Here is a 23,228-nt window from a genome sequence, read left to right on the forward strand (position 1 = left end):
TAAACAGTTTTGATTGTCAGTTGTAAAAAAGTGTAACAAAAAAGTTTTCACAATAACGTTTCGATAAATCGTAACGTCAGAAAAGGTGCATTTTAGTAAAATTTCTAAACGTAATTAAAAGAGTTTATATTGGAAAAGTTAAGATAAAACGTAACGTTAACAAAAAATATTCTTTGCTCTGAAATGCATTGTAACGTACAGAACTATGTCCCAATGGCGTTTTATTAAAGCAAAACGTTTGTCATCTTTTAGATCTCAAACCAAGTGAAAGTGTAACGTAAAGTCTCTGAAAATATTTACCTTGCATGAAAGTGGAATTGTTGTTATATTACATAAGCTTTAACGCAACGTTGGGAAAGTTTTATAAAACATCAAATGCAAAAGCGTAACGAAGCTTATTGTTTTTTCAAAACATTTACTGAAGCTTAACGTTATAAAAGGTATTCAAGTGCAGAAAACTCATTACGTAACGTTACTCTATGCCATAAAATTTCATTATTTGCTACGTTTCAAACGTTAATACTTTTGATGAACACTATCGTAACGAAAGCTAAAATCTAGAAAAATCAAAACGTTGACATCTCTATCCCGCAGATATATATCATTCAAAAATATCAAAATTGAACAAATTTCCCTGTTTATAAATGATTAGTTATACATTTCGGCTTCAAGTCCAGCGAGGACAAGAAACTGTTTACCGGGAATACTGGTCCAATTTTTGAAAACCCTCTAGGGTCCCGACTCGAACAAGTGGGCTTTGAAAACATTTTAAGTAATTTAGACGAAATGTGTACGAGGAAGGGAAATTATGTGGTCACCAGCATTATGAAAAAAAAATCCGAGCGAAAACTTTAAGCATTTGAATTTTATTTCGGTTATACAATCATTTACAAACTGTAATATTGATGGTAAAATAGCATAAATTTACTACATGTTTTTGTTGTTGTAATGCAGGATCAATAAAATTTATTCTACACAAGAAACCAAACATCTTATAACACCAAAAAAACTATGCAAATTCGTCCGTTGAAAAGATCATTTTAAATTAGAAATCTTTTGTCGATCAGGGTTTTTCTGGCAAGATTTGATCTACCAATCATGTACCGTAATACAGAAACAAATTTTGAAACAAAATAAGTAATAATGGCTGCCAACAAGAAGTCTTGTGCCAACAGGTCAACAAAACTCATTACAAGGATTTCCCATATTGTCAGCGTAAATTCGTGTCCGTATAAGAGTAAGCAATCAAATGAATGCCCTTTGTCAGTATAAAACACAGCTTTTTCAGTCACAGTATTGGTGAACTCTATGTCTAATGACGAGAATAATTAAAAAATTATATATCATTATGATTCAAATAAGGTTGATTTCGATTTTTCTTATTTTCTTTTGAAATAAAGAATTGTAGTAATTTTAATAGTTTATTAGCGTCATTCCTAGTGTAGATTCTATGAAATTTCTCTCCCGAACTTCAAAATCGAGATCTTTCAAGGCATGTTGTAGGAACCTATAACATGTGAAAAGCTAAAAGACGTTAATAAAATAAAAATAAAAATTTTAAGTTACATCTTTCAAATGTTGACTTAAAATATAAAAAAATTGCATGCATTGGATACTTCCGTGCTATTAATACAAATACTTCATTAGAAGAAGAAATTCAACAGAAAAAAATAGTAAAACTATTCTAGCATTAAAGGATTCACAAACAATGAATTAAGGATCTGCACAAATGATGACACTTAAAAGTTCATTGGAAGAACAGTGTTTGACAATGCAAGCAAATGCCACAGATTTGTAAAGGACATTTTCAAAAAATCAGTGTTAAGCTAAAAAAGATACTCCTGGGAATAAGTTAAAACAATTTATCTTTACATTACAGAAAAACTGCATTCTTAAAATGGAAATGTGTTTTTTTAGAAAAATGTAAAATATGAGATTTCAGATTATTCGCATATAAATTAACATTTATAATCGATAACAAACTAAATTTTCGGAATGAAATGTTGTTTGTTAGATGATTAAAATTTTAATTACTTACTTTCAAAGAGATTCTAAAATTCCGAAGCTCCAATAGTTTTTAGCTTTAACAAATCTTTTTGAGGGGGTTTCATATAAAAGTTCCAGTGGAAACAAAATTACTAAAAATTTTAGATATCTATAAATCTTTACCATTTCAATACGGTTCTTTTACCAGAAAAAGATAAAAGAAAAGGGGGCAAAAAAGCACATGACAGCAAATGACTTCTCGGCATGAATCTGGTGTTCAAGGAGCACCGGACCCATGCAATTGGTCAGCCTGGTTAGTCTAGTTTTGGCATTTTGCCGGTGCTCCTATAATCTAGGACACTTCTAAAAAAGCCAATGAAAAGCTTTCATAATGCGCAACGTAAATAAGTGACTGGAAATTCTATTCTTTTTATATTTACTTTTATTTGCACTCTGGCTTCTACTTTTCTTTAAATTTAATTTTTAAAGGCGTTGAGTTTTTGCCACAAACTAAAATTTTTTAATCCGTATATCTTTGCAACCTGATGGGTTGAACCTTAGATATTTCAAACTTAGATTATTTGATCCAACAGAAATTATGGTTTGAAATATGTAAGGTCTTCAACATCAGGTTGTAAAGATAAAAGAATTGAAAAATCGGTGTTTGTGGCAAAGACTCAGTTCCATTCACTAGTTTTTATAGTTAAAGATATTACATTCCATAACTACATTTAACCATTTAACTTCACAATTTATTTCAGGAAACCAATCAAGTAAAATCAAAACTAAACTTTCTGATTTTCTTCTTGATTTTATATGTTTTTTTGTGTGTTTGAGTTTTGTAAACAAAATAAGGGCCTAAAATGTTAATTTATAACAATAAAAAGCTCGCACAATATTATGACATGGCCATGGTAATAAATGGAGCATAACTAAAAATGAAGAGAGGCCTTAGTTTTGGGACTGGTAAGCGCTCCCACCAAAATCCCAAACTAAATAATTCTGTTTGACAAAAACACCCTTTCCTGTCCCTTTCTATAGGTCTGGACTAAAATGAATGGAAGTATTTTAACGCAGATTTGAAGTGAAAGATTTATGTTTTATTGGTAAAGAAAGTTTAAACTTATCATGAGTAAAGTTTGTTATTTCCCAAATAGTAGTTGCAAACAGTTTTCGAACTTGGTTAAAATAATTTTTGATTGATTTGATTGTTTGATTTAAATTATTAGAAAATTTATCTTTTTTCTTTTTGTGATGTGATTTAATTTATTTATCATTTGGTCTTAATTGGAAATTCCTGAATGTTAAAATGTGAAAGCTATTTATTAAAGATGTAACATTACAAAATAAAATATGCTTGCCCCTCTGGGTAACATAAGTCAAGCGTTTACAAACTGATGAATTACCTTGTTAGAAATCTATTCATTGTTGTGTACGCTTGGACGGAGTTCTGAAGAGTTGTACTTGTGAGTCGTCCGGTTTCTCTCCCAGCTTCAGATTTAAAGACTGGTGTAACAACCTACACAAGTATAATAAATTTTATTTTGCACTTATACTTGTATTTAAATTTTTTTGTTTGCAATTTAATTCTTCTAATTTTCATTAAATATTTATACAAAAGTGTACAAAATTATTTTGATTGAGTTTCAGTATTCCCTTTATTTAAATTTTCCTACTTGTAAAAATACTCAATGCCCCCCCCCCCCTCCCCGGGACATAAGGTCCCAAATCCCTAAAGCATCCCTTTTAAGAAGGTAAAAATCAGCCCCCGACATTTTTTTGAGATTTCCAAAATAATTTCTGCTTTTCTAAATAACTGAAATAGTGCCTTCCAATGGTGTCTCCATTCCCTAAAGGTAAAAAGTGTAATCAGGCCAGATCTCTCCTTATGTTTCATGTGTTTTTATGATATTTTGGCCTACAATATTAGCTTTATTTAAAATTCAGTGATGGTGATGGACCAAACCTCTGTAGAGTAAAAAAGTAGAAGTTAGTTCCACATTTATTGAAAATGTATTTCGGGTGTAGGTTTTACTTGAAAACTGGCACACCAGACTTTTTTTAAGGAGTTCAAATTGAGCTTTTAAATAGCAAGCCAAAACCCATAGAGGTAAAAAAACGGGGGCGTGTGAGAGCATTTGTGTGAATTATTTATGAAATTTTCTGAAGTGGACTCATCAGACACTCCCTATTAATACTGTAGTGTAAGCACCAAGAGGTGAAAAATAGAGATGGAAATGTTTCTTAAAAATATCTATATTTTCATAGGATTTATTACATAAATAATGATATCAAATCCAGCAAAACCCAAAGGCTACGAATTACGGCCATAGGAAAGAGGACCGTTCATAAGACTGCAATAAAACCATGTTGAGGGCTTTCCTCGATTTTCCTATCATATTCACATGGGGACCATGTTGCTATCTATCTGTCCAGGCGCGTATACAGGATTTTTTTGCCCCCACCCCGGCTGTTTTTTGCCCCCCTGGAATTATTTTGTTTAAAAAATCAATCAAGTCTAAACTTTATTCCTTTGCTCGAAAAAATAACTTTATAAATTTATCACTTAACTCCATCACAGCTATCGAAACCAATAATAACTAAATCAATAATCACAGCATCAGTAAAAAATGATATTTTCACTAATAAACGAAATTTTCTATCTAAAACTCTGCAACTCCGAAACTCTTTATAAATAACATTTAATAATAAACATGTTTATCAAAATAAATAACATTTAATAATAAACATGTTTATCAAATTTAAAGATATGACTTTGACTTCATGTCACACGACATTAACGAACAAATCAGCTTATTCTAGTATATTTACAAATCCAGTTCATTTAACCTTTTATTAAATAGGTCGTCAAGTACAATAGATGGCTACACAGAATGCGTACACTTTCAGTACAGCTGTTTAAACGTCATAAGTGTCAACTCAAATTCTGTGTCTGAAAAACTATAATTAAAAGTGATAATGTAAGGCTAAAGTGCCAATCTTTTAGTGAAATCAGTGCAATTTTATAAATTCTTTTTTTTCTGTTTTTACACTTCATCATTTAACGTTCTATTGACTAAATAACAGGGTTGAAACTGATTTTGTCCATGGCCCTTTAACATTGTAATTGGAAAGTATAACGTTAAAACATATTTCAGAAATGTTTAATGATATATTCGGGGTAGTGGTCTGGAAAGGTATAATCGAGGATAAACCCCCAGATCCGGAGGAAATACTGGGAAATACAGGCAACAAGAAAAGGTAATTTTCCAATGAAATGTCGTCTTCTCAGGATATTCAATTTTTTTTCTCACAAATATCGTCCACACCCTGGGACATCAAAGAAGAAGAAAGTGTGGCTAAATTATTTGAAAATTGACAAGACTAATAAAATCCATGTGTTCCCACAGACATTATTAACCTTTTTGTGAAAATCCTGTTTTTCCAAAGAATAAAGCACCTAAATATAGTAGTGAACAAACTCGGTCATCACAAGATAAGAAATTTGAAGCTAAAAGGTCAATCTATTTTTACATAAATTATTAAAAATATTTTTTTTTGTATTTTTATTATTTTTTGTTGTTGTTGTTGTGTATGATGGATCTGAGCTTTAGAGAAGAGGACGGCCTGTGTTAACGACAATAAATATACTGTATGTAATTTTAGGTTGTAAATATTTTTTTACGTATTCCTACAAAGACGACATATATCTACGCTGAATCTTAGAAATTTATCACCTAATGGTGTCGTATCGTTTGCACTAATGATTGATCGTACTAAAGTACATATTCGCACTAACGTTCATTCGGACTATATTTTAGTGCGACTGAACAACTAATTGTTCAATCAAACTAAAAACCACGTGGAAGGTTTTTTGAGCAAGTGGAGAACTATTTTTAAAAATTCTAGTGGAATTCGGTTCATTTAATTAATTAGTTTCATTGAACATAACGTAGTGGAAATGAACAACAAATGTTATATTGAACTAAAGCTAAAAGTTCCGGTAAAATCGATGTTTTACTAATGAACATATTTAGTGCCAATGAACAAATAAATTTTCAATCGAACTAAAATCTAAAATTTTACCATTTGCCCATAAAATATTATTAGTACAAATGTCAACATATTTTATAGTAAAAATGAACAAAAAAATGTTCAATCGAACTAAAATCTAAAATTTTACTATTTTCCCATAAAATATTATTAGTACAAATGAACATATTAATTTAGTGCAAATGAACAAAAATATGTTCAATCGAACTAAAATCTAAAGTTTCACCATTTGCCAATAAAATAGTTATAGTAAAAATGAACATATTTAGTGCAAATGAACAAAAAATGTTCAATCGAACTTAAATCTAAAATTTTACCATTTGCCCATAAAATATTATTAGTGCAAATGTTAACATATTTTATTGCAAATGAACAAAAAAATGTTAATCGAACTTTAAAAACTAAATTTTTTTTTTGACATGTTCATTTGCACTAACGTTCAATTGCACCAATATTTTTAGAAAAAAATTAGTCTATTTAAACAAATTTTTTGTTTAGAATGTTCATTTACACTAACGTTCAATTGCAGTAAAATTTACAGAAAAAAAAATCAGTGCACTTGAACAAATATTTTTAGTATTCCAGATCAATTGCACAATGATCATTTGTACTAAAATATTCCTGGCGCGAAAATAAAATATTCCTGGTGGGAAAATAAAATTTGAGTCCAATTGAACACAGAAAACCCGATTTTTGTTCATTTGCACTGTTCGATCGTATTAAAAACCGCGGTTACTGATCAGCTGACTTTAGTAAAAAAGTACGTTAGTTCAATCGGACATTAATAGTGCAAACGATATAGCATCAAACTAAGTATAGGACATGTCGTCTTTTTCTTACATTTGACCCTTGTGACATTGTGCGCAGTTGGTTGAATTTTCTGTTGCCATCCATTGTACTAGACAATCTATTTGACTTTTATGGATGTGAATACGTTGTTTTTCCCCTTTACCAACCTTATCGTAATATGTTCTCAGAGTTGCCGGAAGAATCATAGAAAATGTCTGTTGGTCTGATCCCGCCTGTAACCCTCTATGACCACACAGATCGTCTGCTTCTCGTTGAAGCTGGTTCAGAAGTCCTTCCATGTCCGTGTCGGCAGAACCGTGGGCAGATTTACCATGAATGTAATATCCAAAATGCGAGTGCGACATCACAAATACACTAACCAATCCATAATTACATGCATGGAAAAAATCTTTATTTTTTGTAATACATAATATGAATTAAATATCGGGAAATTACATTTATAGAAGCCTTTAATATAATCCTAGATTTCCTTATGTTTGCAAGAGAGCAGATATCTGTAAATTGAGCCAACTTATTTTCAATAATGGGAGCATAAACTCCTACCCAGAACAAGGTCTGAAATACTGATATTCCAGCCCATATTGAAACTCCGAGGGCAAACCTAAATAGAAAAGACTGTATATTTAGTTTTTCACTAAATATAAGCTCATAATCTTTACTAGAACATGGAAGTAATAAAATTTGTGACCTAGTCTGGAATATTGCTCCAAATGGAAGTTTTTGATATTATACTAATTTATTATCTACTAGCTAAAGTGCCCGGCGTTGCCCTTAGGTGCCCATGTGTTCCCTAAAAAAATGTCAGTCAATTTCGTCCAGTCGTTTAGCCAGCTATAGCTAACATAAATATATTTATATATATTTAAAGAATCATCTTGTTAGTTTTGAAAATAATATCCCCTGAAATTGCTTGTGCTTCAAAACTCAGTTTACCCAGCAACTATTACCTTAATATCAACTAAATTAGTTGTTTCATTTTTTTTATTTAAATTTTAATTTTAAATTTCTTCACATACCCCCATAGGACATGGCTGTTGAATAGTAATGTGAACATTAGCGTACACAGGGGGGTCAATCGTCCACGCCCCCTTCGCATCGCCCCTGCCCCTCCCTGGGACAAACATCAAGTGTGGTAAGTAAAAAAATAAGATTGCCCTCATCTTAAAGGGAGTGACTGGCTATGTAAGGTAGTTGAACTGAGCATGCAGTGTTGTGGAAAACTTCTTTAGGATTCATTTGAGACATATTTCACTTTTTAAAAGTCTGTAAATCCTGAGTTTGAGCGCAAATTCAAAGTTCAAAACTCCTGATTTGGGGGTGGATACGCTTTCAGAATTAGTTTTTTTTTAATTATTAACTAACGACGACATAAAATGTAAAAATATTCTACAATAAACTACAGACGTCATGTTTAGGAACATTTTAAGAAAATAAAAATTAATCTTATCATCGAAAATAAGTAATCTTGTTCAATTATTAGTTTTTATTATCTCACTATTCTAGTTTCTCGTTATTCACAAAGATGTTCGCAGATTTTCTATAACTATTATTAAAAAGACGAAATTTAAAGAATTTGAAGAAATCTGCGAATAAATTCAAAGAAAATTAGAAATTCGATATAATAATGAAAACGAAATAATCAATTTTAGCATTGATTTATTGACAAATTTCTTTCGTGAAATATTTTCCTAGCCATCTAATTAGATTACTGTATAATTTTTACTTTATTTTTCGTTGTCGTTATGTAATAATTTAAAAAAAAACTATTTCTGAAAACGTATCCACCCCCAAATCAGGAGTTTGAACGTCGAATTTGCGCTCAAACTGAGGATTTACAGATCTTTAAAAAGTGAAATATGTCTCAAATGAATCCTAAAGAAGTTTTCGACAACACTGCATACTCAGTTCAATTACCTTACATAGCCGGTCACTCCCTTTAACAAGAGATGTTTTGGCCTTGAAACGTCGTTAAAAATATTTCTTTATTTTCAAATTTAACCTTTCTATTTCTCTTTCACCTTAAATCGCAACCACCCCCCCCTCACCTATTCTTTCTCCTGGCTACAGTTACTTGATAAACAATTATATCTTTATGCATTATGTAAGTGTTTGGCAAGTCTACCCCCAACTCCCATAAGGGGGGGGGGGTACCATATTAGACTATAATAGGGGAGAAAAAAGAGGAGAAAGAACTAATTATTGTCTTTAGAGACTATACAAAACCATACAAAGACACAAAATAATTTTATTTCCGTCTATCTGTTTGTTTGTATGCCCGATCAAAACTCATGAACTCCGATCTGCAGCGTCCAATTTTGATTGGGGAACTTGTTAGAGCAGGAATGTTTCAACCTTTTTAAAAGGTTGTACTTGATAAAGGAAAAAACTTTGTTTCCAGGTCATCAAATTATAATTTACCGATTTATTTCTTATCATGTTGCTTATTCAAATTGCCAAGCTACCTACATTTTAGCTGTCACATTGTCAAATTACCAAATTGTATGTTGTTAGTTGCCAAAATGTTAGTTAACAAATTGTCATTACAAAAAATCTGGCTATTGCATTAAACCCCAGCTAAGCTTTCGGTGTGTACTGCGATGATCTACAGCACTCAATCCTAGTAAAAATGTGATAATCAGCGCAAAGGATTTTCAAAGCCTTTGACATCCACTTATTTTCATAAAGAGTACACACTGCGCCGCACCGGTCTGAAGTAACTAACGCAGATTGAAACCGAATTCGATTTTGATTCATCCTTCACCCTATTTTATTTTTCACAAGAACTCCATAATTCCACAACATTTGTTTTCACCTGCAGACGTAGCTATGTTCTGCCATATACTCATCTTCCTCAGTCCATAATCTGTTATGTGCATCAGCACTAGCCAAATTTTCTAGTCCTACCACCTACAAATATATAAATGTTACGTTTTTTCTTATAGACATATGAAAACTAGATCTTTGAAAATGCAATCTTCTTTTATTTTTTTTGGCCTGCATGTATGATTAAAACAAACAAATTATTTTAGATCTTCTTTAACAACAATAAATTCAATTCTGCACTTTACCAATCAATTGTATGTTATGTGTTAAGATGTGTTAATAGCTTTATTTTACCTTCATAAGAACTAAAAATATTAGGACTTGCAAACTTATTTTAGATTTTCTTGTTGTTTGTATTTCATTCCATTCATTGGCCACTAGGTAAGTTCTCCAAACTGATACAGGGGGCTCTAATTCTTCACACTGAACAAAACATTTTAGGATTTGGCATTTTAGATAAATAGTTTCACCTTTATTGAGAAGGTACGTTGAATTATCTATAATAATTAAAAATAACAAGACAGTATGGTTTCGAATTGACCATATTTTTTGGGGTTTCAAGTATTACACCAAAAGTACCTAGAGCCGTAATTTAAAAACAAAATTAACTGGGTGATATGTAAAATCTAACAAAGCTATTTATAACCTCTAAAAGTAAACACTTATTTAAAATTTTAAAGAGTTTACCTTTTCTAACTTTTCGACTCGTGGGGGAGGTCTTTCCCAGTCAAGGAGAAAAATGTCCACGGTGACCTGACCAAGGATTAAGACTACGATATCTAAAAGCTTAAGAGCGAATGCAGAGATAAGGTAGTGTTTGATAAATGCTTCTTGATCCTCCGCTGGCAATACAGTGTGCACAAAGTTCTGCTGTTTGAAGAATATAAACCAATACAATGAGCTGAAGAAAATAATTGCAAGAAAAATGTGGGAAAGATATCCTGCAGCAGATACGACCAGCTTGATGAGTGTTCTTGCATCAATACCTACCTTGCCAGACCTGCAACAAATATCATATGTTAAATCAAACACATAAAATCTACAAACATGAACAAAGGAACTGAGTTTAAGGCACAAACTAAAATTCTGTTATCCCTTTATCTTTGCAACCTGATGGTTTGATACTTTGAACTTTCAAACATAGACTATTTGATCTAACAGAATTCATATTGTTACACCATCAGTCCTTATAAAGACCCCCGAGCTAAGATGTATCCAGTGTGAGCTCAATAGCTCAGAATAGGGATAGTTCCATTGATGTATACAAACCTGGAGCTAAATTCAGAGTCAATAGTTCTATTGATATAGCCCCTTCAGTCCTTATAGGGACCCGGCCTATAAACAAGAAAACATATGAGCTCTTTCATATATAGCTATAGGTCGGACAGAATGTGGGGTGGATGATTAGTCGCCAATGTGGAGAAATATTTGTTGTTAGAAAATCCCAACCTAGAAAACATGCTTGAGCGCATGGAAAACCAAAGCCACTGTTCCCCCATATCCTAGTTTGAATTCAAGCCAATAGGCATGAACCACGACTTGGAAGGAAAAAATAGGATCAGCCTGGACTAGAACCAAAATGGAGTCAGTATTCACGAAAAGTCTGAAGACGGAAGATTGAGTCGTTGTAGGAGGCAAATGAAAGCAGAGAGTCTATCAGAGAGCTCCAGCTTTCCATGATTCATTAGTATCATTTTATTTGTTAATTTTTTACTTGTAAATACATTTTTTTCCCAAAGCCGACCGTGCCTAACTGATGTGTTTAAGTTTGTACATAACTGTACATTTCTAACAAATAATGTATTACTTGTTTCAGGACTACTGTACATGCACCCCCGACCCGGAGTTCAATGACCTCCACGAAGATTCGGAAGATGCAGAAGATTTTGAGAGTTCTGAGGATGAGTTTTCGGATGAAGGAATCATCATAGATATCTCCTCACCACGGTGAAAATAGTTCTCCAAACTGCCGCTTCAACCTTGATGGATTAGAGCACAATACAATTACAAATATGTTACAAGATACATTGGTTGAAGAACAGTTAACCTCAGTAGCCTCAACAGCTTCTTGTGAGTCAGAACAATAAATAGAGGCTGAACCGGAACACGACCAGAGGCATAACCAGAAAAGAAACAGGTTCTAAGTAAAGTAAGAGAATTAGAAATTTCAGAACCTACAGTACATAAATAGCAACATCAACAACAAGATCTTCAGGAAGATCATCAGGTTCCAGAGAAGGAAGGTCAACCAGAATCTCTAAACCAATGAACAAATTTGACCCATCTCCTTCACCTAGAACACCAAGACCAAAAACACCAAAGAGAAAGTCTTGTACAAGTTTACCGTCAGCAGTCAGGAACATGGGAAGCATGATCTCGGGAAAAATTACCTCCATAACAAAAACTTTAAGTCCGTTCTAAATGAAGCATGGGCAAAGAGACCTCTAGAACCTCCTAGGCGCCCAGGAGCAGGACCTCAACCAGGACAAGAGCAGCATCTCTTGAAAAAAATGCACAGGACAGGGAGTATAAAAATCAATCAATCAATACTTAGTAAATCAGGATACCGAGTAGAGAGAGGGGAGGAGTAGGTCGGAGAATAGGTCAGTAAGTAGACCAAGTAGTAGAGCAGGAAGTAGAGACATATGGGAGCGTAGTGTTTGGACTGATAGTGAAGACGACAATGACAATGGAAAGGGTAAAAACAGAAATCAATTTCATTGGGGAAACAAATTTCATAATTTCCAAAGTCAAAAAGTCCAAAAGACTGTACCACTCCAATCAAAGATAGGAAAAAAAAATGATTTTTGTATATCCTGTAATATTTAATTCAATCATTGAATGTCTAATGATATCCAAGTTCTCACCACAGGCGGGAGCATTAAGTTCTCCATCTATTTATATTTATAATGCTAATGATGTCTTTGTTCAGGTCAGAAAGGGAGACAGCATAGCTTGGCTGGTCAACCTGGAGATCAGAGGCAGAGTTCTGGTGGAGGACAGAGAAGCAGAAGCAAAAACAGTGGAACCAGTCCTCTAATGTTCCTTGCTAATGAAATATAGAGTCACTTTGGTACTGATATTGCACAATCAAGATCCAAAGACTCAGGAAACAATGAATATGTATTTTCTTCCAAGTGAGGAAATAATTCCAAAAGTTAAAACTCCTATGGGGAAGACAAGAGTCGTCAACAAGGACGGAAAAATGATCTTCAAGGATCATATACATAAATCATAATGTATTTTCTCCCTAAGTGGGTTAATCGTGAGAAAACTCCTATGATGTAATTCTGTCATCATTCATTGTCATTAATGATGACTGAATCAAAATGGGGATGTAACCAGTGTGAGCTCAATAGCTTGGAATAGCTTGATGTAACCCCTTCAGTTCTCATAAAACCTGGACCTAAACTCAGAGTGGATTTGTCATTAGAAAATGCCAACCCAGAAAGCAAGCTGTGATTGCAAGGAAAACGATGCCACCGTTGCCCCAAATCCTAGTTTGAAATCAAGCCAATAGGCATGAACCACGGCTTAGAAGGAGAAATTAGGATCAGCCTGGGCTAAAAACGAAATGGAGTCAGTATTAGCGTAGAGTATGAAGATGGAAGATTAACTCATTTAACGAGGCGGAGAGTACATCATAGAGATTTCCGCTTTCCATGATTAATTTTATTTGTTTATTTTTACTTGAAAATACATTTTTTCTTATACTCTGTAGATTTACTCTCATCAGTTTTCAGGCTTTAGATTTCCTTCATTTCAAACCATCTTAATATGGTAACATTAGTTTGAAATATCCAAAATCCACAGCACTGAGTTACAAAGATAAAAGGATTAAAAAATTCTTTGACGTTTAAGCTATTTTAAAAATCTGGCCTCATTAGAATAATGAAATAAAATTCGATCTAAGTGTTCTATAAGTTTTCTATATAACCTAACTTTGATGATACTCTTCCATAATACATATGTAATTGCTAACTTTCTTGATAAAAAATAACAAAAAAAAAGTGTCAATATTGTGCCTTTTATTTTCCCCATGGAACCACTCTGAGAAAGTTTATGGATTCCAATGTAAATCACAAAAAGATTAAAAATTTTATAACCTCAGAATAATGTCTGAAAATTCGCATAAAAATTATTTTAAACAATTATTTGGATTTACGAAAAAAAAATTAATTTACGCCCTGATTTTTTAAAGAAGGACAAGGAACTTTTAACTCTGCACTTCAAAAAGATATTTTGTAAAGAAGAATATGCAGAGAAGGCTCGGAAAGAATTTGAGGAAAACAATAATGATTGAGCAAAGAGTTGTTTTGGCTGGAATTCCAAATGTCGCAATAGTTCAGAACACACCTTTTGGACCAAGACCATGCATCAACGGCACCCAGTAAAACAGCCAGTGCAGACATTACCCCAGCAGCGATTTCAACATCTTTTTCAACGTTAATCATATTCATTCTAAAAAAAACGTTTTTGGTTTTTTGTCTTGTTGGATAATTTTTTACAAATGTTGTTACGATTTTAATAATTGCAGATACCTATAACTAACTGAAAAAGTCATTTCGACTTTCTTGTTATTTTTTGCCTCTTCAAGGGAAACTTCTTTGTATCTGAAAAATCAAAAAAAAATCAATGGCATAATATTTAATATTTAGGGTGTCACACACAAAAAAACTTGGCAGTTATCTCAGTTATCTGTATACATGCACTAGCTCAAAGAAACGATTTTCGCTTATTACTTTAAAGAAGAAATTAACAAAAGTCTGTCAAATTTTTTTGATTTATAAACAAATGAAAATAAAATGTCAACACCAAAAATTTTAAAAATCCTGGAAAAGGATTTTAGACTTAAAATCAAAGAAACGATTGGAACATAACCAGATTGTATGAAGCCTAGAAAAAAAATTGATGTAAATCGTCCCCTCATTACCCAATACCATACGGCAAAGTTTTTTTGACACCTTGTATATCCCACTTTTTAAATAAGGTCAAAAGATAACCTTAATTTTGTTATTGGTGGATGAATTCGTCCTGGCTTCAAAGGATTTTTTCTGGTAATAGCGTTTCCATTTATATTACAGGGTATTTTATTTTAAAATATTAGTATAAATGTTAATTCTTAGCGTATTAATAATATTAAAATGTTAACCCTAGCCTGTTCTAGCCGCAGCGCTCGGCCCAGAAGTGTGTTAACCTAACCTGACCCTAAATACATACTAATCTTATATGTAAGACATAGATAAAATTGACCATGTGGCCGCAGCGCTCGGCCTCCTAGCTTGTCCAAGCCTCAGCACTCAGCCCAGAAAGTGTCTTAACCTAACCTAACCTAACCCTAAATAATACTAATTTTATAGAAAATTGTTGCAAAAGTGCAGTCATGTACAAAATTGATAGGGGGAGGGGGCGGGGGGCCGGGGGGTGTCCAAAAATCGTATACTAAATGTTTTTTAGAACACCTTGAATAAAAAAATGTTTGTATGATACCAATTTTATTGTATTCATTGCAATCTATGTTTTATGGTTAACTGCCTTGTGTCGAGGAGTGTTATCACAATTTCTAAATGTTCCAAGTACCGCACAACTTTTGCCCTAATATAAAGTATTATAATTTACAAAAGGAAGTTAAATTTGATTGATAAAATTATGAAGACAATGCTAACAAAGGCTTTCAGTTCAGGGAATTTACCTTTTATCCGAGCCACTGACACTTGCAGAACTATCCACAAGAAAGAACCTGTAGAGACAAATGATGAGCAATTGACATGTATCTATATGTACTTAAATATTTGCTTTCTGTCTGTTTGTTTGGATTTAATAAACGTCACCACAGCTAAGTATTTGATGCGGGACCTTTATCCCACTTTTTGCTACACAAATTTTCTAATCCCTATGTCTTTGCAAGCTGATGGCGTAAACCTTTGATATTTTCAAACAGAAATCATAGTTTGAAATATGAAAGGTCTACGAATCGAATATAGTATTAAAAAATAAGTAATTGTGGTAAAAAATCATATTGTTCAGAGCATTCACAAATTGATAAAAGAGAAACTTTTATTTTTCATTTTTTTTTGTATTCACAAAGCTCAAATTAAATTGCTAAAATTATTGTTAGAAAAGGGGCGTATAGCAACTTACTTTTTTATAGGTACTGTGTAATATTCAGCTATATGTGTAATTTTCTGCACAAAAAAGCAAAAGTTGTATCTACATTTATAAAATCTGTTAAAGATGCGTGGAATTACTGATAATGAACTCTGTCTTGAAAAATTACCTTGTTGTAAGCACCCAGTTTTTTGGGTCTTCTTCCATTTGTTCCTTACTATTAAGGACAAGATTGAAAATTGAATAAAGTGTGTCTTTGTTTGGAAAACTTTGATCCATAGGAAAGTTATAGTAAAGATCATAAAACTCTGTTTTCATACTCCAGAGAGCAAGTGCAGGAACCTTGCAGATTTTCTTATACCTTAACATAGAAATATTCTGTATCTGAATATTCTGTACATTCAATATCTGAATATTCTGTACAATCAATATCTGAATATTCTGTACAATCAATATCTGAATATTCTGTACATTCAATATCTGAATATTCTGTACATTCAATATCTGAATATTCTGTACATTCAATATCTGAATATTCTGTACAATCAATATCTGAATATTCTGTACATTCAATATCTGAATATTCTGTACATTCTGAATATTCTGTACATTCAATATCTGAATATTCTGTACATTCAATATCTGAATATTCTGTACATTCAATATCTGAATATTCTGTACATTAAATGTCTAAATATTCTGTACATTCAATATCTGAATATTTGAAATTTGTTAAAAAACTCTGAATTATGTGATATTTAAAGGGGATTTTTTTTTATTGGATATTCTTTTTTTGCCACAAACTCAGATTTTCTAACCCTTATATTTTTGCGACCCAATGTCACAAATGAGTCCGATCGTTGCATGATCCGAACTAGTTCATGAAATAATTAGTCTAGTGTTACTCGTACCAGCCAGTCTAGTGTACCCTGTTTGTGGTTGACTCATAGCGTTTTATGTGACAGCATAAGAAGGGATGAACCTGTGTGGTCTCGTAGACCTTTGAAACTGTGAATTCTGTTAGATCAAATAGTCTAGGTGTGAAATATGAAATGTATTAGGTTAGGGTCATAGAGATAAGAAAATTTGAGTTTGTGGCGAAACTAAAATCCTTCTATTTTTTACCATTTTGATTTTCAATAGGTGATTTGGGGGGGTTGTTGAAGACTGTCATTACTTTATTAAAAAATTCAAAAGTTCTTGATTTAATATATCTAGATTTTTACAAATAAAAAGACTATCAAAATTTTTTAACCTGGTTCCAAAACTCCAAGCGGCATCAGCTATCATATCCGAAATATTACAAATGTGAAAAACATTTCCTTTGGCAGTTTCAACAGCAATCAAGTGACCCTCAATGGAGTATCTGATAAAAGAAAACACTGAAAAAAAGCGAAAATTGTCGTTTTTAAATCTAATGCTTTAAGGAAACGATATTTATTTGATTATTGTTCATAGTCATTTTACAGGGCTAAGAAGTTAGCTTATTTTTTTGTAAATAGGCTGATTAATTTAAGTCCAATTATTGTAGCTAATTCCAAATCAAAATTTGGCTAAAAATATTCCAAGAATCCTTAAAATTCAGCGCTGTGCACTGAGAAATCATTTCCAATTCCATCATCATTTATGCTTTTTCCTTCTCATCTCTTAAAAACACCTTTGCTTTATACCAATCTGCACCGTTTGTGGGATTTTTCTTGCGATTATTCTTCTGCTGTGCCATGCCATTGAATTAAAACCGAATAAAACGACAAGTTACAAATAAAAACGCGTCTCTGCATTTATAAAACTTCTTAACATAGAAATCGATATCATTCGATGTTCAGCAAAGACATTGCCCCAGGTTCGAATTTTAGGAAAATCTGGAATATTTCCTGCGTCTAAGTTCACAATATTTTATAGAAAAGATGCATAACTACAAAGAAAATTATAGTTAATGTAAAATTTTGTTCAAAAAAATAGATTAAAACCTTGCAATAGTAATATTGAGACGATTTGAAAATTCCACTCCTCGTCCTGGCAAACTGTGGGAGGAAGTTATAGCCTCACTCTCTGCTGTTGAAGAACTTTGTCCAGATGGTAAAAATAAACTCGGAACACGTCTTAAATAAATATAAAACGATAATTTAATTTGACAAAGTGAATATCAAGACGATTTTCCCAAACCAAATTCTTCTTTACAGGTTAGAATTATTGTTGATCTCGAGACATAATCCTACAGGAATAATGCAAATAATAAACGTACGTCCTATAGTCGTACCGGCAGGGCATGCTATATTATTACAAAAGGTTTTTGGCTTCCATCTAACCGCCACTTGTTTTATATCCATTCAGGGGTTAAGTTTTGCAATTTTTATAGGAATACTCTTATGCTTATATATTGGTTGTGTGGTCCAGTTGTACACAATGGAACCTGATGTGATCGCATATTCTACCCTTTAATAGATCTCTGTACTCTCTTCTCTCTAAACAGAACACACTACACAGTACACATGTTACATAAAGTTGTTACCTTACTGTCTGATCATTGTTCCTGTCCGCAATCCTCTTAAGTGTACTACAAGATGGATGTTCTCTGTCATGAAGGGTTAATGCACATAAGTTAGCAAGTAGGTTACACGATGTACTGTTTAAATGTCGGCCGCACATGTAAGCGGATACGGTCATCTGATCCTAGACATAAAATGCTGTTGAAATAAAAATTTAATCTCACTCTAATATTTAAAGAACCTGTAAAATCTTTCCCTGGGATGTTCAGAGAGATGAAAATGTGCCTGTATGATACTTGAAGGACTGCAATATGGTTTTGGTATATTGACGCACTAAGCTTAGGGGTGTCAGAAATATTTTTTTGGCATTTTTTTTAAAAGGTCCCATAAACCCGAAAAAGTTTAATTTTGATAAAACTTTTTGTTCTGGGTGATTGCATATATTCACAGAAAACTTTCTTAAACCGACATGTTTTTTCTAAATTAACTTTGTTAAGAGTTTAAGTCAAAATAATTATTTATAATTATTGCTTTATATCGAGTAGATATCCTTAAACATAACGATGTGAAACTTTTCAGAAAGTAGGAAAGATTCTGCAAAAATAAATGCCAAACCAAGCAGAATTTTTATTTTGAAAAAGATATATTTAGAACTTACATAGCAGCTTTCTGGGTTGCACTCTACTCTAGTTTTTCATTCATGTATAAAACAGCAAAAAAGAGATTCTGTTGATGGTTTAAAACTAAACAGCTAATGATTCATTGGAGGGAGGGATGGCAAAAACACCAATAAATAATTCCCAAATCTTTTTATGGAAAGTGATTGTAACAGGGTATACAGAGTACTTCATGGTACAGGGTTCTACAATATACTGCAAAGTACTGGGCTTTACTGGGGTATACGGGGGGGGGGGTGAGGGGGGTACAGAAACCAAACAGAATTTTTTTATTTTTAATAAAAATATTAGTAGAGTCAGTAGCACTTCTAAGCAAATTTTCATGGAGGGAGGGATGGCAAATACGCCAATTTGTAATCCCCATATCTGCAGGGTACTGCTGGGTAATGTGGGGGTACGATGGGGTACTGTGTGGCACTGTGGGGGTACTTTGGGGTACTGTTGGGGTACAATGGAGTACTGTGGGGGTACTGCCGGATACTGCATGGTACTGTTGGTTACTGCTGGTTACTACTGGGTACTGTGGGGTACTTTGGGGTACTTTGGGGTACTTTGGGGTACTTTGGGGTACTTTGGGGTACTGTGGGGTACTGTGGGTGGTGTACGATGGGGTACTGTGTAGTACTGTGGGGATACTTTGGGGTACTGTGTGGTACTGTGGGGGTACTGTCGGATAATGCATGGTACTGTTGGTTACTGCTGGTTACGGCCCAATGCACCTCAGTACCACTCAGTACCCCACAGTACCTGCAATACCCCCAGAGTACCCCCTGTACCCCTCAGTACCCCACAGTTCCCTCACTACCCTGCAATAGCCACAGTACCCCCCAGTATACAGGACCCCAGTAAAGCGTATTACTTTGCAGTACATTGTAGTACCCTGTACCCTACAGTACACTGTATACCCTGTTACAATCACTTTCCATAGATTGCGAATTACAATTTGGTGTTTTTGCCATCCCTCCCTCCTATGAATCATCAGCTGTTTAGTTTTAAACCATGAACAGAATCTCTTTTTTACTGTTTTACTCAAATGAAAATAATGCAAAACTAGAGAAAAGTGCAACCCAGAAAAGCTTCTATGTAAGTTCTAAATATTTTTTATTATTATGTTATTATCATATTATTTTGACTTAAACTCCAAACAAGGTGAGTTTAGAAAAAACATGTCAGTTTAAGAAAGTTTTAGATAGGTATTTGCAACCATCCAGAACAAAAAAGTTTTATCAAAAAATAAGCTTTATAAGTTTTATAGGAGTTTTTAAAAATATGAAGAAAAAAATCATTTCTGACACCCCTAGGCTTAGAACGCCAATATAATTTATCAACCATGCCATACTGCAGGCCTTCAAGTATCATACAGGGAAATTTTCATCTTTCTAAACATCCCAGGGAAAGATTTTACAGGTTCTTTTGCAAGGACCCGGATTTTAATTTCAGTTCCTATAAATATTTGAAAAGAAAGGGGTAAAAATTTAAATATTTTAGTGATGTTAACGATTTTTGAATTTGATTTTGAATTAATTGAAAATTCTACACTGATGATACACTCCTGTATGCCGAGTCCATTATCACCTGATCCAATCAGGGTTCAGTCATGTGTTTGCTGTCTATTCTGAACCAATAGAAATAGTGTGGCGGTATTACATCTATCTTTCTATTATTCTCATTATTAAATTAGAGATATGAATCCTTCAATCGGTGCTATCAGTAAATGGAAATATTTACTTCTACTGAAACTATAGTGCATAAATTACAATAAATCATAAAAACTTTTTTAAACTGTATGTTATAGCTTTCCTGTTAACAGTTTTAGCCTTTAACTTTTGCTCTGTAAGTGACCATTTTAATCATTCTTAAACTTTGGCAGTTTTCTATAAAATTTCGCGTATTTTCAAAAATAATAATTGTCGATATTTATTCCGGGCAAAATTGTTTAACTTCCTATTATGTAAAAAAAAAACTGGGCGCTACTACAAAAACACAGAAAGACAAGCTATAGTAAATACATAGTATATATATATATATATATATATATAGATTGGGAATTTTTTATTTTTGCACTTTTTACGAATTACTACAATATTTAATGACTAGTAATTGATACACGTATTTAATGCAGATAATCATTTTTCCAATATTCTTCAGTACTCTGTAGTCTGTATTCACACTTAATTTTACTTTGTTACAGAGCTCACTATAGTTTCAGTAGAAGTAAATATTTCAATTTACTGACAGCGCTGATTTAAGGATTCATAAATCTGATTGAATAATGAGATAGATAGAAAGACAGATGTTACCGTCATGCTATTTCTATTGGTTCCGAATAGAAAACAAATACATGACTCAACCCTGATTGGATCAGGCGCTCATGGACTCGGCTTACAGGAGTGAGAGTGACATTCTAGCCTAGACACTAGACGGTTTTAGACAGGTTAAACAAGGGGATATAGAAGTATCCTCTTGGCTCTCACATAAAGTTCACTAGCATGGGATTTGTGAGGAGGTTTTAGTTATTTTAATCGATTATTAGTTACATCATTTTACATCAACTTTTCGGAAAGTTGCCCAGGCCTACATATGTTTTCTATTTTATAGAATTAAAATAAATTAAATTACCTTAAATAAATTTGATTCAATCTCTCTGTCTTGATATTTAATTATTGATCCTGAAGGCGTCTCAATGTAAATATCAGATAGATCTAAATTGTTTGGAAGGCATAACCCAGATCTGCAAAAGAATTGTTTATTTATGATAAGAACTGGGAATTTTAGTGTTGGATACTCATAATCCCGATTTTAGTGTTGGATACTCATAATCCCGATTTTAGTGTTGGATACTTATAATCCCGATTTTAGTGTTGGATACTCATAATCCCGATTTTAGTGTTGGATACTTATAATCCCGATTTTAGTGTTGGATACTCATAATCCCGATTTTAGTGTTGGATACTCACAATCCCGATTTTAGTGTTGGATACTCATAATTCCGATTTTTTAATCTCGATATAACTTAGAGTACTTTAAATTTCAGGAGATATAAAAGAACTATACCTTTACATATCTTCATTTTACCTATTCCTCCCCTGATTAAAGCTCCCTGGACTCTTTAAACCCTGACTACCGACTGTGTACGAATGATTATACCTTGTGGGATATTGAAAAAAGATTAAATTTATCTGTAGATGTAAGCTGGTAACTTGTATTGTCGAGATCAATGCTTACTCGATTGTAGATTAATTTAATCTTTTTTCATTTTTCCACATAGTAATGAACCCAGTTAGGATTGAAGGAAGCTTTGATAAGGCCAGGGGAGGAATAACTGAAATGAAGTTATTAAGATCCTCAAATTATGATTATCCGGCACAAAAGTTTCCAGCTTAAGCATATGCCAGTTTAAGTGTTTAAATACAAAGAAATTGAATAAATATTCAAGAGGAGAACATATTTAACTGAACACAAAAAATCTAACCTTAAAATTTTCGATTTTACAATGAGCATCCCGATTTACAACGGATACCCTTCTTTGTGTTCAGAATGTACACAGCGTACAGTCGCAGTTTAGAGGAATTCAAGCTTAAACGGAAAGATCTCTCTACCCGATGAACAGTCAAAGGTTTCAAAAGTACCATTGTGAATCGGAAAATTGCCCTCTTTGCATGGAGGGTTACTTATATATTTTTAAAATCTATTAGAAGATAAAATTGATAATGAAAATATATACCTTTTAACACAATTACAATGAGGGTAAATGTTATGTTCAGTCAGAAGAGGATATAAATTGCAGGGTTCACAAAGTTTCCCTTCTTTTGATGGGAAAGTTCCTGAACAGTTTTAACAGGAATAAAGAAGAACCACATTTTCTTTAAATATTTTTTGCTATTTACTATATCGGACCTTCGCCCATATGTCTCAAAACATTCTGCCACTAGAGAAACTCGATGTTGACTTTAGCCGTTGTAGATCTTACAATTGATTGAATGTAGTGTATGAAAAGCATATTTAATTCAAATAATAGATACCTGGAGAGCATGGAACACAGCTTATCTTGTCAAGCAATTGGCCAGCATCATCCCGCTCTATCTAAACAAAAAATAGCGATTGACAAAACGTGAAGATTTATAGCGGTTTTGCAAATGAATCCAGCTGGGTTCACTAGACGGAATTGTCCATGGAGTACGATTACACTAGAACCGTGAATCCTTGTACCAGTTCGGATCATGCAACTATTGGACCCATGTGTTTGATTTAATATCTTTTATAAGAAAATGTGTGTTTATAT

General features: G+C 33.0%; 1 protein-coding gene and 1 long non-coding RNA gene across 3 annotated transcripts; one reads left to right on the forward strand and one right to left on the reverse strand.

The window, feature by feature from the left end:
- Window positions 1-581: 581 nt before the first annotated feature.
- Window positions 582-23,036, reverse strand: LOC111717945 (meckelin). Of its 2 annotated transcripts, XM_023493444.1 has the most exons (20): window positions 22,969-23,036; window positions 22,671-22,770; window positions 21,566-21,677; window positions 18,293-18,453; window positions 17,751-17,882; window positions 17,036-17,146; window positions 15,950-16,141; window positions 15,365-15,412; window positions 15,208-15,267; window positions 14,676-14,726; window positions 14,214-14,285; window positions 14,029-14,133; window positions 10,360-10,672; window positions 9,967-10,095; window positions 9,662-9,756; window positions 7,319-7,450; window positions 6,996-7,203; window positions 3,393-3,505; window positions 1,437-1,507; window positions 582-1,312 (listed from the first exon to the last, which is right to left on the reverse strand). In XM_023493444.1, exons 4-20 carry the CDS (start codon window positions 18,445-18,447, stop codon window positions 1,041-1,043), a joined length of 2,259 nt encoding a protein of 752 aa, XP_023349212.1. In that variant the 5' UTR covers window positions 18,448-18,453; window positions 21,566-21,677; window positions 22,671-22,770; window positions 22,969-23,036; the 3' UTR covers window positions 582-1,040. The 2 variants fall into 2 exon arrangements, with proteins under 2 accessions (XP_023349212.1, XP_023349287.1); XM_023493519.1 differs by lacking the exons at window positions 21,566-21,677; window positions 22,671-22,770; window positions 22,969-23,036 and adding an exon at window positions 20,522-20,563.
- LOC111718096 (uncharacterized) lies at window positions 4,967-13,385 on the forward strand. Its single transcript, XR_002768993.1, has 2 exons — window positions 4,967-5,247; window positions 12,605-13,385. It is a non-coding gene; the product is annotated as an uncharacterized LOC111718096 (long non-coding RNA).
- Window positions 23,037-23,228: the final 192 nt, after the last annotated feature.

Source organism: Eurytemora carolleeae, unplaced genomic scaffold (genome assembly GCF_000591075.1).
Source record: "Eurytemora carolleeae unplaced genomic scaffold, Eaff_2.0 scaffold83, whole genome shotgun sequence".
Classification (NCBI taxonomy): Eukaryota; Metazoa; Arthropoda; class Copepoda; order Calanoida; family Temoridae; genus Eurytemora; species Eurytemora carolleeae.

Bases quoted from the DNA above. Each gene is read 5' to 3' on its own strand.
- LOC111717945 (XM_023493444.1), bottom strand. From the start codon at position 18,447: ATGACCGTATCCGCTTACATGTGCGGCCGACATTTAAACAGTACATCG. The intron at 15,268-15,364 runs GTAAATTCCCTG...ACTTTATATTAG, and splicing joins GTCAGTGGCTCGGATAAAAG to GGCAAAAGTTGTGCGGTACT. The intron at 7,204-7,318 runs GAAATCTAGGAT...TGGATTGGTTAG, and splicing joins TGCTCTCTTGCAAACATAAG to TGTATTTGTGATGTCGCACT.